At 40.7% G+C, this 14,208-nt stretch overlaps 1 protein-coding gene and 1 long non-coding RNA gene across 2 annotated transcripts; both read right to left on the reverse strand.

Moving 5' to 3' along the window:
• Nucleotides 1–2,939: 2,939 nt before the first annotated feature.
• Nucleotides 2,940–4,638, reverse strand: LOC111256804. The gene is made up of 2 exons (XR_002677065.1): nucleotides 3,700–4,638; nucleotides 2,940–3,598 (listed from the first exon to the last, which is right to left on the reverse strand). It is a non-coding gene; the product is annotated as an uncharacterized LOC111256804 (long non-coding RNA).
• Nucleotides 4,639–5,308: 670 nt separating this feature from the next.
• Nucleotides 5,309–12,657, reverse strand: LOC101785759 (5-methylthioadenosine/S-adenosylhomocysteine deaminase). The gene is made up of 11 exons (XM_004962587.3): nucleotides 12,563–12,657; nucleotides 11,499–11,839; nucleotides 11,220–11,392; nucleotides 10,584–10,742; nucleotides 9,382–9,531; nucleotides 8,873–9,016; nucleotides 7,926–8,082; nucleotides 7,093–7,265; nucleotides 6,782–6,837; nucleotides 6,241–6,343; nucleotides 5,309–5,762 (listed from the first exon to the last, which is right to left on the reverse strand). Exons 1-11 carry the CDS (start codon nucleotides 12,655–12,657, stop codon nucleotides 5,673–5,675), a joined length of 1,641 nt encoding a protein of 546 aa, XP_004962644.2. The 3' UTR covers nucleotides 5,309–5,672.
• Between the last annotated feature and the right edge of the window lie 1,551 nt (nucleotides 12,658–14,208).

Raw genomic sequence — 14,208 nt, forward strand, 5'->3', positions numbered from 1 at the left:
AACTATTACCTAAATATGATCATGTGTAGTCTTATTATGGAGGTCTTGTATAAAAAACATAATGGGACAAATAGAATTAAATTTGAGTTTTTGCTTTATAAATAATGACTTTTACCTAGATTTTAAGTGAAATCATCACCTTTGTTTGCACATGCATGTAAGTAGTTGGAGGAGTCCTTTTTTTACTGGCAAGGCTGATTGGGCCCATCACCAGGGAGGTACAATGCTTCGGCTGAGGTGGTTCACTCGAAGGAGGACCAGCAGTCCAGCACCAGGGAGGGAGAAGAAGCGCCAACAGTCCTCCGTAAAGACCGCGCCGTCGATGCAGTGGACGACGAGCGTTAAGACGCACTGGTACAGAACCACGCCAGGTGCAAAAAAAATCCCGGGAGGCCCCCCACACGCGCACATCGTACGATTTTTCACGCGAAATATGCACATGCACGCTACGTGGGATTCCATCCCACCTACACAACACATCTGACTATATAGGGCATGCAATCCTTTTGTATTAACTCTCGGGGGGCCCTTTTATCCCGGTTGGAAGACCCCTTTTTATCCCGGTTGGTATTACAAACCGGGATAAAAGGGTTCGACGGATTTAGTCCTCTTTCAACCACCCCATTGGGGACCCTTTTATCCCGGTTGGTATTATAAACCGGGATAAAAGGCCCTCGACCCTTTTATCCCGGTTGGTGTTTTAAATCGGGATAAAAGGCCTCTCAGGATCTTTTTTTCCACTAACAATCGGGATAAAAGGTCCCGGTTGGTGAGCCCCCTCTAGTGATCGAGTTTTAGTCCCGGTTGGTGAACCTTTTGTCCCGGGCTAACTTTAAACCGGAATAAAAGGGGGCATACGGAATGTGAGTTCTCTACTAGTGATGGGTCGGGTCGGTTTCACGTAATAAAAAAATAAAAGGGCTAAGGTTAAATGGCGAGACTATATCAGGACAGTTGGGTCTATATTCAATAATTTTAAAATTTTAATTTACTCAAACACCAAATCTAGGTCATCTGACGAGAGGATGAAAAAACTTTGGATATCAGCAGACACAATGATGCTTAAGAAGAAATTGTGCGTGCGAATATTTTCTGGATAAGATGCATTAGTTACAACAGAATGGACACAGCTTTAGACATGTTTGGACAAGAAGAGGCAAACAATAGTAAACATTCAGCATCACCAGGAAATGTATTCTTGCTTTATTATACTTTGATTCTCTACGGTTTAGGATCCGTTTGGTTGGGCAGTGATTGTGAGAAAAGCTGCTGTGGGCTGTGAGCTGTGAGAAAGCTGAAAGCCATTTGGTTAGAATGGCTGTGAAGCTGAAGGTTTGGTAAGAAATGTCTGTAATACCCCTGAAGTGCTAGGAAAATGCTGATATTCAAATTTATTGTAAAACACTATTTTGTTCACTAATTCGCATGAAAATTACTATTTTAGAAAGGGAAAATTAATTTTCTTAAAGATTTTCATTCACCGTTAACATATGGTCCACATAAATAAAATTATAGAATATTACAAAAGATATATAGTTCACATAATGATGTTCTTCTTCAATATAACTATCTCCCTATTTAAATCGCACATAAAAGAATTAGGTCGCACTAACCAAAGCATCCGCTATCCTACTACGAATGGTATTCATGGTGTTCTTATTCTCTCCACCTTGATTGTCATCTTCTTGTGTTTCTGCCATGGCACTGTGTTGTAGCAGGTACTCCTCATCACCATCACATCTATTGAACAACTTGTTTTTCAAATTGGTGTCACGAATAAAATTATGCAATGCCATACAAGCTAGAATTATATGCTTCTGAGTTCGAGTAGGAAAACTTGGAATGCCCTTCAAAATACGCCACTTCTGCTTCAAGACCCCGAAAGCCTGCTCAATGATATCGAAGAGATGAATACAAGAAATTGAAGACCTCGTATTTCCCTTGAGGAGCACGTCCATTACCAAGTCGAAACTCTAGTATATGGTATGTGCTTCCTTTAAAAGGAGCAAGATATCCTATTTGGTTTGGATAATCTGAGGTAATATTTACCTATAAAACCAAATCAGCAAAGCCAAATAATAATATAAATATTGACAACTAGTAACGAAACATGCATACCTTTAGGAGGCACGGGAAATGAAGAAAAATTTGCTAACGCATGGTTCAGGATGCGTGTGTCATGTGCAGAAACTAGCCAACCAGCAACTGCAAAGATAAACCTCATGTCAAAATCACAAACAGCTAGCACATTCTGATATGTATAGCCATGTTGACATGTGTAGTTGACCACTTCCTCTATTGGTACTGCTACTAGAACATGTGAATCGTCAATAGCTCCAATAGCTCCTTTGAATAAGGCCTGAAACATTCCTCCTTGACCTTATCATGTTCAGTACAGAAAGTAGGATCTCTTAGCTGATATTGTCTTTTGCTAACTTGTGCATACAATTCAATACTTCATGAAATTTAGTGTGAACTGTCCAGAGTGACCGGGTAAAATGATTTTCAGCTTGTGAAAATGATTTGAGTCCTCCAACGATTCTACAAGAACATTGCCAATGACTCCATTGATGATACATTATTAGTCGATGTTAAGCCGTAGTTCGAGATTAGCAAGTCATGCAGTGCCACGAAAATATCAGTGCTCATTCGAAACATCTTATAGAAGTACCTCGGACGATCCATGCATCTCATAACCCATTGAAGTCTAGTTTCCTTTGTGTAAATACCGCTCAGTGTATTGGTAACCCATTTCACCAATAATGGCAGCCTGCTGCGACAATCTGCAAGAAGTAGTAGTCCCTTTTGTCCATTCTTTACCAAATCATCCATGTTGCCATCCATCTACATAAGATAGGAATCAAAACTCAGGAAAATATTGATAGCAATCAAAACATGGACAACAATAGCAATGGAAGTAATCAAAATATTGACAGCAATCAAACATGGAAGCATAACTCAGGAAAATATTGTTTCAGAATACAGGCAACATTATTTCAAATGATTCTGAATATGGAAGCAAATAAATAATTTTCACAACATAACACTAAAAATAAATAACTGAAAGCTTCTACGTGCGCCTCATCAACTCCTTTGCATGCTCCCTCTCAAGCAAGTCAAACCTTCCTTCTTTTATTTCCAGCATGCTAAAGACCTCCCTAAATTCAGGCTTGACAATCAGAAAGGTGGCTGTATGCATTAGAGCTGATTTCTCTTGCACCCTACAATCTTTAACCATCTTCATGGTCTCTACAATGCTAGGGAAGGTGCAGATGATGCTTCAACACTTGTGGAGATCTTCTCTGCTGCAATTTCTATCTTCAAAATATGAGAAAGAATGGGCTCTTCTCATCCTTTTCGTCAGTAGCAGTAGAGGACTCCTTTCGTTTCTTTTTTCATGGTTTCGATTTTTTTTCAAAGCAGCCAACTTGACATCATCATTATCTGGAGGATTTTGTATCTCACCCACATCCTCATCACTTGAGTCATCGGAGAAAATATCTCCAGGTGTATCTTATCAAACAACATATGAAGATCATCAAGGTGCTTCTGTCCTTGTTTATAGAACCTAACATAATTGCATTTGATTGTTGCATCTCTGAAATTAAATGGATAAAGTTAACAAGTCAGCCCATGTACACAGCTAACAAATCAAAATGCAAAATGATAAATGAAAAAAGGACAGTACACAATTCTTACAGCTAGGTGTTCATCCCACTATTCATTGGAGCAGTCAACAGTTTGCTTTGCCTCATTCCATCCAAGACCAGTGGCAGAATTCTTGAGCTCCATAAACTATGTATATTCCTTTTTCATATTGTCCAACTTATTCTCCAATTGTTTCTTTATTTGCTTCAGCCCAGTTTTTTCTTCATACTTAGTTACTGGATTTTTCCAACCAGCCCTAGTGACCGTTCCTAAGGGTCTATTCCCAGCTTCTATCTTTCCTTTGCATATGTCAATGAAATACCTCACATTGGCATCACACCAATCTGCCTTATCAATCATTCTTGAATAAAGGGAAAAAAACTCATACAATTCACAATCATAACAATATCAATGCTCATGCATCCTCCAATTTATCATGCATCCTCCAATTTGTCATGCATCCACCAATTTATCAACACACATAAAAAAGATACTAATTTTAGGGGCCAACATATAAAAATAGTGTGGATTTCATCTAAGTACACATTATTAGTGGGCATAAATTAATGGTGTGAACTAACAAGTGACAAAAGATTTCTTTTTTACTTCACACATACTTTTCCAAAAGAAAAGAGAGTAATACTGCAGGAGAGTATTACATAGGGCAGGACACAAAAGGTAAACAAAGGATTTGTCTCACAAACCATAAACAAGAAACTGGTGATCAGAAAAGAGCTAATTGTGCCTTGAAAAGTTCAGTAGTTCTAGAGAAACCAAGTGTCTAGTTCTGGAGAGGAAAATAGCTACCTTAACTTGAATCCATCTATCAATCAAGTTATCAGATCGATCTGGCAGCAATCCTTCCCCTAGCTATGCAGTTTGAACATACAATAATTTCAAAACAACACTTGCTATGCAATTTCACATGAGTTAAGACAAAAATCTCTGGTGTTTTTTTTTGATAAAGATACATGGATCATGGATATTGTTAGTCCTAGACAATATGAAAAAAAATATTAGAGTAATATAGAGATGAGTCTATACTTTAGAAAATGGAAGTATGTAGTTCCAGGAAAGGGGTCAGGCTGTCGAGCAAGAACTAACCCCCTTGCTGCTGCTTCACTTTTTATGTGCAAAACATGGAAAAAACACTTTACATGTGTACAGGCGTGTTGTGTTTACTGCAGAGCGGTAATGGGGGCTGACAAAATGATTGGCAATACATGAGAGCACGGAGGTGCAGTGGGGAGTTACCTTAGCACCAGATCTGGGTGGGGAGTTTGCTGACGTGCAGATCAAGAGGTGGACGATGAGCTTGAGGGAAGGACAAGGAGGAGCGTCGCCGCCGGCTTCAGGGCGCCGCCACCTTCTTCAGGGGAGGTGGCCTCAGGGCGCCACCGCCGGAGGGCACGGCCGGACCACCGCATGAGGACGCGGGCACCGCCGCCGAAGGGCACGACCGAACCGCTGTCGGAGGGCGTGGTGAAACCCTAGCGCAACAGACGTCAGGCAGGGACCGAGAAGAGGCGTCGGGTAGGGAACGACAGAGGCGTAGGTGGGAAAGAAAAACAAAAGGATACATGTTATTGTGGGTAATTTTCGTGAAAGGTCCACCCTCACAGCCGGAAAAAGCATCCGAGGGTGGTTGTGGAGAATGAACTAAAAAAAGTTGCTTTTGTGGAAGTAGGGGTTTGGAAGCTCACCCCTTTGATTTAACTTTTGACTTTTCTTGAAAGCAAAAGCACTTCCACAGCTTAACCAAAGCTTAACCAAAGGGACCCTTGTACAATTCGAGACTGCCGTGATGCTATTATTCCAGACGCTACACATGCTACTTTACATTATTTTAGATTCTGGTACTGAAAAAAAAATTTAAGTCATGGCGACAATGCTCTAAACATGTCTCGACTCCCACAAGAAGTGGAAGAAGACTAGACAAATGCTGCCAGGCCTGCGTGCATCCTCTGCAACACCGCAACGGGCGTGGTGGCGTGGCAGTCCATGACGAGAGGGCAAGGTAACAACTACACGTAGTTCATCCGTTTGGGGAGATTGATGCCAGCTCGCTCAAGGAGGTCATTCGCTCTTTTCACAGCTGAAGAAATTACCTCCTCCTGCACCAGGGAGAAACAGAGGTGCGGTAGCATCAGCGGTATATAGATGTAAGTTATCCTTCTTCTCTACTAAGTACAGGCATAGTGTGCAGTCATAAAAAAAAAGAACACTTAATTTTTAGCTGATAAAAAATGGCTACCATTCCAAGTTTCTGATATTTAGAGATCTGAGGAGCTTATCCAGGAGACCAGTACATGATTTCCCTTCCAGCATTGCTTTTCCTAAGTAATGAAGTTTGCAACAGTTCTACACAACATGCAAACCTAGTATTTCTTCAACACCTAGTGCCCAAGTATTCATTGTCTTTTCAGCTATCACTATGTCACATGATATCATCAGAAGTTGGAAATTTTGGTATGAACTAGAAATGAAACAATTTACAGCATTCATTGTTTTTAGAGTGACAACTGGGCAATAGTATTATATGTACCTTTTCATTTCAAAGTTTGAAATACAAACAAACAAGCAGTAAATTACCTCATTGAGACTCATGATCTTATGATCCTTCATAATCCACTGACCATTGCACATGACAGACTCTATATTCTCTGTCCTCATGCAATAGATAATGTTGGCAATGCTGTGCGTTAGGGAGAAGATAAGTGTCATGCCAAATAGCCAATGATACAAAAGCCTAGCAGTATGGCTTGATGACTAACTATACATATATCAGGTAACAAGAAGAGTTACTAGTTATGGCAATAACAGGCTAGAGTACAGAAATTAGCAAATAAAACAAAAACAAACTACTTGCTCCATCACAAATTACTATTTGTTTTGGCTTTTCTAGCTACATAGCTTTTGAGATGCACCTATATATATATATATACTGTCTAGATTCATAGCAAAAGTTATATATCTAGAAAAGCCAAAGCGAATATTAATTTGGAACAGAGGGAGTATTATATACCTACAATACCAGAGTGAAAACATGGGCACAAAAGCCCAGTGCTAAATCCATCTTAAAAACTGTAGAATTCAAACATTTGAGAAAGAAATAAAACATAGTAGTGCACACCTGTCATGTAAGGGGACCATGGACCATATAAATGGATTCACGACAACCAAGTCTGCCTGCACAAACAAGACACTCGCATGTGTCAACTAAACCAGATAAATCAAGAGTCAAAATTCATGTGAGCGCTAGGAAAAACAGGCTTATCAACCCACTGTTGACTTGAAACAAAAAAAAATTATGAGAAAACAGCATATTGATAGAATGAGCGTGGTTTTAGGGTGATGAAAATGGAGATTTATCCACCTCCGAAATATTTGGGCCATATTTATTGAGATTCCTTACATGAACAAAATAGCAATTAGGAGCATCACCTTTTTCCCGACCTCCAGCGAACCTATTTCATTATCCCACAGAACTGCTTTTGCGCCATTAATAGTAGCCATCTCCAATACAGTCTCAGCAGGAAGAGCAGTTGGGTTAGTAGTTCCACTGATGTATGCCTCACGACCTTTGTTGATTAGGGATGCTAGGTACATCTCATCCACTGAATAGCACAAGGTAGTCAATGTAAATCTTTGAGTAGGACAAAATATGATATGAAATAAGCATATGTGCACATACAGTGGAGATATAGATATCAAAGTTTCAAAAATAAGGTGGCATAGGATGAAGTAGAAAGTTTAAATCATATGTAAAATTGTGTAATCAAACAAGTAACTTTTTAGCACATTTTTCAAAATAAAAAGAGAATAATTTGTTTATTTAATTTTCATAAAAAAGATGTCTAATTAAATGGAGGCCTCAAATACTCTCTTTTTCATTAAATCAATTTGGATGTGGATTACTTAAGATATGCTTTTCCACACCTTTACTTTTTTCAGTTAGTTTAATGTTGCTTCGCATAACTGCAGCACTGAACTACATAGCAACCTGATAATCAATTTTCTTTCAAACTACCAGCTAGACGTTGTGAAAATTCTAGTGATGAAATTTTAATGAAAAATGTTGAATATCTGCATCAGAATATAACCATTCTATAAAGTGGACATGAAATAATTATTGGGTTGAAACGCACTAACAATAGACAATTAGGCCTTCCGATCTATATTGTGGAACATAAGAATTCTTCTGTGTGATGTTATATCATGATTTAAGCTCACACATGCTCATAAAAATGTTTGTTGCAAGGATTTTTGAAGCAGACCAATGCTCATTCTGTTATTGCTTGGTGCTCCATCTGTACCAAGGGAGACACAAACACCAGAATCCAGCATTTCTCTAATAGGAGCAAACCCCAACATCCGCATGGCAGATGCAGGGCAGTGAGAAACCTTGACACCAGCCTTTGAAAAATGCCCTATCTGCAATTTGAGAATCACAGAATGAAACCTTTGTGGAAGGGCTTACTGCTGTACTTGAAGAAATTGTTGTATTGCAATATATTATTGAAAAATAGTACATACAAAAATCATTCAGAACTTTAGCTACAGATCTGAAAGTGGCAAAAAAAAATCCTCATATAGGTGTTTTATCAGAGCCATGATGACTTCTGCATGATATCTGAATGAATGTACACAGAGGGAACATCTTCTTCAAGGAAGAAAATTCACATCAGTTTGTGAGTAGAAGCAGCAGCATTTTATTTTCTGTTTTTGCTGAACTGAGCAGTTCAGTTTTGTTAGCAGTTCTTGATCTTGGAAGTCACATATAAGGCGGAAACTCATGCATGGACTAGATTACTTAATTTGTAACTGACTTAATCTAGGAGATTAAGTCCATGTACTAGTAGTCCTGGTAGTACTTTTATAAGGATCAATCATGCTCTGTTTTTTTTCTTGAATATGCAAGAGTCGTGCTCTGTTTTTGGGGAAGGGCAACAAAGACATAATCTATGTCTACATTTCTGTTGCATCTACTGCTCTTGTTCTCCCCTGCCAAGCTCCTCAGTTCTTTTATCCCCTGCCCCCACTATCTTTCTCCTGCAATCATGGAACCAAAAGGATGCCTAACCTCATCTTCTGGCCACAAAATTCTTACAGCAGAACATATTCTTTCCTATATTTTACATTTTGCAACAGCCGTACATTTACAGACTTCAAACAGAGTAGATTATTTGAAAGGTAACAATTGATTGTGAAAAAAATTCCTCACCTCAGGTTCATTCAACCAGACAGAGTGGGCAGCCAGCAAATTACTCCTCAGAAAATCAATTTTCTCTAAATATGTCACCGTGCCATGATCAATTCCTTTGGTCCGCACTATAAGCTGATTTTCATATGGTATTTCTGCAATATGCTGAACAAAGTAGAAGACAAAGTTGTGAGAAAATCTACTGCAGGTTACTGGGTGCAGCAATTCAATCAACAACAACAAAACCTTTAGTACCAATCAAGTTGGGGTAGGCTGGGCTCAGCAATTCAATAAAAAAAAATTAATACAGCCTTTCAGAAAAGTAATATTGGACTGAATATACGTGATTTAGCGCAAGTACTTGGGAAGCTCATTTCATAAACACGCCCAATTTGAAAAAAGCTCGAGCCATTACTCAGATTATGCATAAATGCTTCAAACAGGTTACCATGTAAGCATGAACCAAAGGAAGTAGCGCATTATTTTTAAGTAGATAAACTTCAACACACCAATAAATTTTGTGTAAGTACCATATGAATTCCAGTATTTAGCTTCAGGGCAACATCTCTTGTTTCAAGCAGTAAACGATCCGTTGCATTCATGATCTGTCTCAACCCAAACCATATCCTGATACGCCCATCAGCTGTATTATGATGCTTTTTGTATAGTTCCTTCTGTGACTGTAGCAAAGAAATGCACCCTGTTACTCACATCACATAACAGACAAAAATGGAAAGAGCAAACAAAGTTTAAAATAGATAATGGATACATAATACTATCTGATATAGACTAACTTGACCAAAGGAACATTGTTAAAAAAGTAAGTATTTCTGTACTTTTCCACTACTTTTACTTTTATATTATAGCTTGAACTTTCACCAAAATCTGTAGCCTGAACTTAGAAATGCCTTCTCATTTATGTGAAATTCGAAATAAACAGAGAAAAAACTACCTTTCGACAAGAGCGTGTTGAGATCAGCAATGGACATGCCTGAACCATGACTTAGGCTATCAGTCCCCATTTCCTATTCATTTCTAATTCCCCATTTTGCTTCTTTTACTCTGTTGGATTTCATCTCTATCCTATGCCAACTTGCTCAGGAATAATTGACTGTATAGATGTTCTACTAGATATCAGTCCTTCCCTGAATTTAGGAGTAACCATAGCAAATCACGAACATGGCACTACAGTAAATAGATAGCGCCACATTTGGATCTCACCATATGCTTATGCTATTCAGGATCTATCATGGTTCCACAGGTGGAATTGCCTTTTTCTAACCGGAAAAAGAAAAGTCAAATATCTTTGCCTAATCTCAGTCTCCTGGTTTCATTTCAGCTAGTTCACCAACTTGACCCCCTATTCTAAATTCAGCTTACATATCAAGAAGCTTATAATTGCAGTACACGCTAACTTAAATATATAAAGAAGATTGCCCAGGGCACAGTTCCAAAGTCCTAAGCCCTCAGGGAAATACTGATTCGAAAAGTAATTTTAATTTCGGAAAATTCTTCTATCTTGAAAGCCAATTTCACTACAGAGATGAACAAACCATTCAAAATATGGTAAATAGAACCTAAGAAACTATGTGTTTAGTGTGAAGCAAAAGAAAGGAGAAAACAGAAGGTCACTATGTTTAGGAAAGTGGTTATGCTGAAAAATACATATAGCCTAAGGATATAAGAAAATGATGTGAAGGAAACAATGGTAAACTCTATGGCAGAAGAACACCTGAATGCAATCATCAGTGGAGCATGAACTCCAATTTGGAGGTAAACCCTCACCACAGTCCATCGTTGACTTTGTCAAACATGCCCGCAAGCCTAACAACTCCACTGCCCGTGCCATTTCTGAAACAAACTGCCCACCTGCTTCAGCAAAGCATGTCACCTGTCATTCAAAGACCAAAGAGGGAAAGAAAGGTCATGCACAGTGAAAAGTCTCAGGTTAATGGTAGTTTGAGCACACTGACCATTCAAACTATACAAAATCAATGACAACAGTGTTATAGTCGTGTACATAGATGAGCAGAGTCAAAACAACAAGAGGATAAAGAAGACAGACTGAAGAAAATATAAATTAACAATTGTTCACAGAGGTAAATAAATTAACAATTGTTGGCCCGGCATTGTTATTTATCCATACCCACCTATAGAATCTAGTCAATTCTGCACTCTCCAGGATTTCAGATATATGAAACTTATGAGTGCAGAACATTTGATAATAATTCAGTAGTTCACCAAAAGACAGACAAGAAACCTTTGCAGCACACAGAATTCGTACCAATCTCTACATTAGAACAAAATTCTTCGTTCATAACATAGCAAATCGAACGCTGCATTGGTAAAATGAGAAGCTGATGCTCACCCCGGACCGGATGAGCTCAATGCCGCAGAGGAGGGTGGAAGCGTAGGAGTCCTCCTCCGTCATGTGTGACTCATAGGGCCAGATCCTCCCGTGCAGCCACGTCATCAGGTCAACGTCGTCGGCGATCCCCCGCGCCAGCTGCTGCGACGTGTGCACGTGCGTGTTCACCAATCCTACACAGCAACAGCCGAGGCAGGCAAAACGAAATTCACCAAAAATCAGACTGAATTTCGAGTGGGGGAGGAAAGAGCCCAATCAGGCGGGACCGCGGCCACCGACCAGGGAGGACGATGCGGCCGCCGAGGTCGAGGGTCTGCGCGGCGCCGGGGAAGGCGGCGAGGACGTCGGCGGAGGGGCCCACGGCGGCGATGCGGTCGCCGGCGACCGCGACGGCGCCGTCACGGAGGACGCGGAGCGCGCCGTCCACGGTGACGACGGTCGCGTTGTGAAGGATGACGTCGACCGCCGGCGGGGCGGCCATCTTCGTCGCTCTCCTCCGCGCGGCGCAGGCGAGTGCCCGTACGACGGAAGCGGGCGGTGGGTTTTTTTTCGTGGCGGCAGGGAGGCAGGTAGAGTGCCGTGTGGAGTGATGAACTGATGACTGATGACTTGGTGAGTCGCTTGGAAAGCGGTGGGAGGGAATCGTTTGGAGAGTCTTTTCTTTTTTTTCCCTTTCTTGCGAGATTTTTATTTCAGAAACATTTTTTCCTAGTTAGAAGGTTTTCGACCTCAAATAATGTTCGAACAACTCCAAAAGCTACCTTAAATTGCTCCAAAATTTTATTTAGGAAAAAAAATTACCTCCAACAGCTCCTCCATCCTTCATATAAAAATACGCGGACGCGAAAAATACCTCCGTCGCCCCGCATATATACGCAAGTCCGGTCCTCCCCAAATCGCCCCCGAATTGTGCGTCCTCGGAATTTCATGCAGCTCACGGCGACGAGCAGTCGTGGGAACCGCGATTCCCGACAGTTCGGTCGCCGGAGCTCGTCGGAGGTGGGTCAGTGGTGGAGCTGGTGAGGAGGCAGACGCGAGGGATTGGATGAAAATGGTCGGAACGTGGTAAATTCGGCTGGCACAAGAGCTCGGCTCGGTGGCAGCAGTGGCGGACAGAAAAACTCAAATCCCCAACTGGTGAGTGGACGATGAGCGACGGGATGGATCGAGGAAGAAGCTGGGGAGGTGGCTGAGCGTCAGATGTGGGCGGTTTGAGGAAGGTGGGTGGTGGAAGGTGAATCGAGCTGGTGACAGTGTGTGCTCGTTCTTGCTCAAACGGAAAGGAAAATGGAGGAGGAGGAGAGTAGGGAGGTCAAGGGCACTGGTTATAGGGGTCGGGACACATGAATGTGGACAGGAGCGCGTCCAGGTGTGAGAGCTCCGGCAACACCGAGTCGATCTGCTCATCAACTGGGCGACGAGGGTGGTCCCCGGACATCGCCGGCCGTATGGCGGCGTTGCTCTAAAGCTGTCAGGGTGATGGGTGGAACTTAACAGAGTTCAATGTTTTGGCTACGAAACTCACCATTTCAACTCGATCTGTTCAATGTTTTGGCTACGAAACTCACCATTTCAACTCAAATTTTCTCCAGATTCTACAGTGCAACATTGCAATCAGCCAAAGTAAAAAATGTAGCTGAATCATAGGGCTACAAGATTGGTAAAGGGTCTTGCAGCTCAGAGACGGCCGCAAGCCGGTTCTGCAGCTCGCGGTCCTACCTGGAGGGGGGAAGCTGCTGGAGCCCAACAGAGGGGTCCACGTGCTAATGGGACTAGTTTTGAAGTATTGAGGAGTTTATTATTGAGGATCTGATGTGGGATGATATGATTTTGGGAGAATAAAATTTTAGTAAAACTCCCAATAGATAGTTTTGGGGGAGATTTTTTTAGACTCTTGAAGTTGCTCTAAATAACTGCTCTGCGTAAAAGTTTCCTAGAGCTCATAAACATTGCATAGCTTGGATTGCAGGTTTGGCTGTGAAGGGAGAGGAACGGAAATATATGAGGAAAATGCAAGATGAACAATACTTCATCTGTCCTAAATATTAATTGTTTTAGCTTTTCCTAAATACATACACCTTGTTATGTATCTGGCTAAGTGCATATTAAAAATTATGTATCTATAAAAGTTAAAACAAATATTAATTTGGATGGAGGAAGCATATCAGTAGTGGTAGTACGAGTAAGTGGTGGTTTTCAATTTTGGCTATATAACGTCTTGATTTGAAATATATTAAGGAGTTGTTTTTTTAGATAAAGGCGTGTGTAAATATTAAAGTATTAAGTCGGTCCTTTCCATAGGTAAATTGTATGTATGCGGAAGGTAGAAGACGAAAGGAATGACGATATATTAGTGAAGGCCTCAATTGATATTGATAAGGTGAAAAATAAAATATGGCAGGAGCCGACCCGTAAATGGCCTAGCCTGGCCTAGGCTAAACACTATTCACCAAAGCAAATGAGAACGAATCAGCCCCTCAGGCTCAAGACATTATTAACTTATATAGGAGTTTCAAGTAGGTTTTTTTAGAAAAAACTGGGCTGATGTTGGTCTTATGAGCTGAGATCATATATCTACATAGTGGGCTTCTATATCTTTCATTGGATGTTTCCCAATATTCAAGATTCATGCAACGTCTTAGATTTCGCAAGCGCACACGTTCGTGGGTGCGCAGGTTAGCAGGTTGGCGGATGGATGACATGTGTCTGCTACTCACTGGCACAGGTGGATAGGAATCTAGTTTGAGTTCCAAACTTTAAATGCGATTTTCTTATAGAGTAAATTCTTTTTTCACATCCGTTTGAACCATCGTCATGTTATTTAGAATTAATGGCACAACATAGATCCTCTATGAGTATATACATACTCCCTCTGTCAAAAAAAAAAATGCAACTCTCGCTTCCCGAGAAGTCGGTCAATTTTAAATTTGACCAAATTTATACAAAACAGTACTAGGTATAAAATAAATATCAATAGATTAAGCATATA

This window comes from Setaria italica, chromosome III (assembly GCF_000263155.2).
Source record: "Setaria italica strain Yugu1 chromosome III, Setaria_italica_v2.0, whole genome shotgun sequence".
Taxonomy (NCBI): Eukaryota; Viridiplantae; Streptophyta; class Magnoliopsida; order Poales; family Poaceae; genus Setaria; species Setaria italica.

Excerpts from the sequence above, each read along its gene's own strand:
- LOC101785759 (XM_004962587.3), bottom strand. The coding sequence starts at position 12,657 with ATGTCCGGGGACCACCCTCGTCGCCCAGTTGATGAGCAGATCGACTCG. Across the intron at positions 11,840-12,562 it reads GCGCTCCTGTCCACATTCAT|CGACTCACCAAGTCATCAGT; the intron begins GTGTCCCGACCC and ends CCGCTTTCCAAG. Across the intron at positions 7,266-7,925 it reads CAATAACAGAATGAGCATTG|TGGATGAGATGTACCTAGCA; the intron begins GTCTGCTTCAAA and ends TGTGCTATTCAG.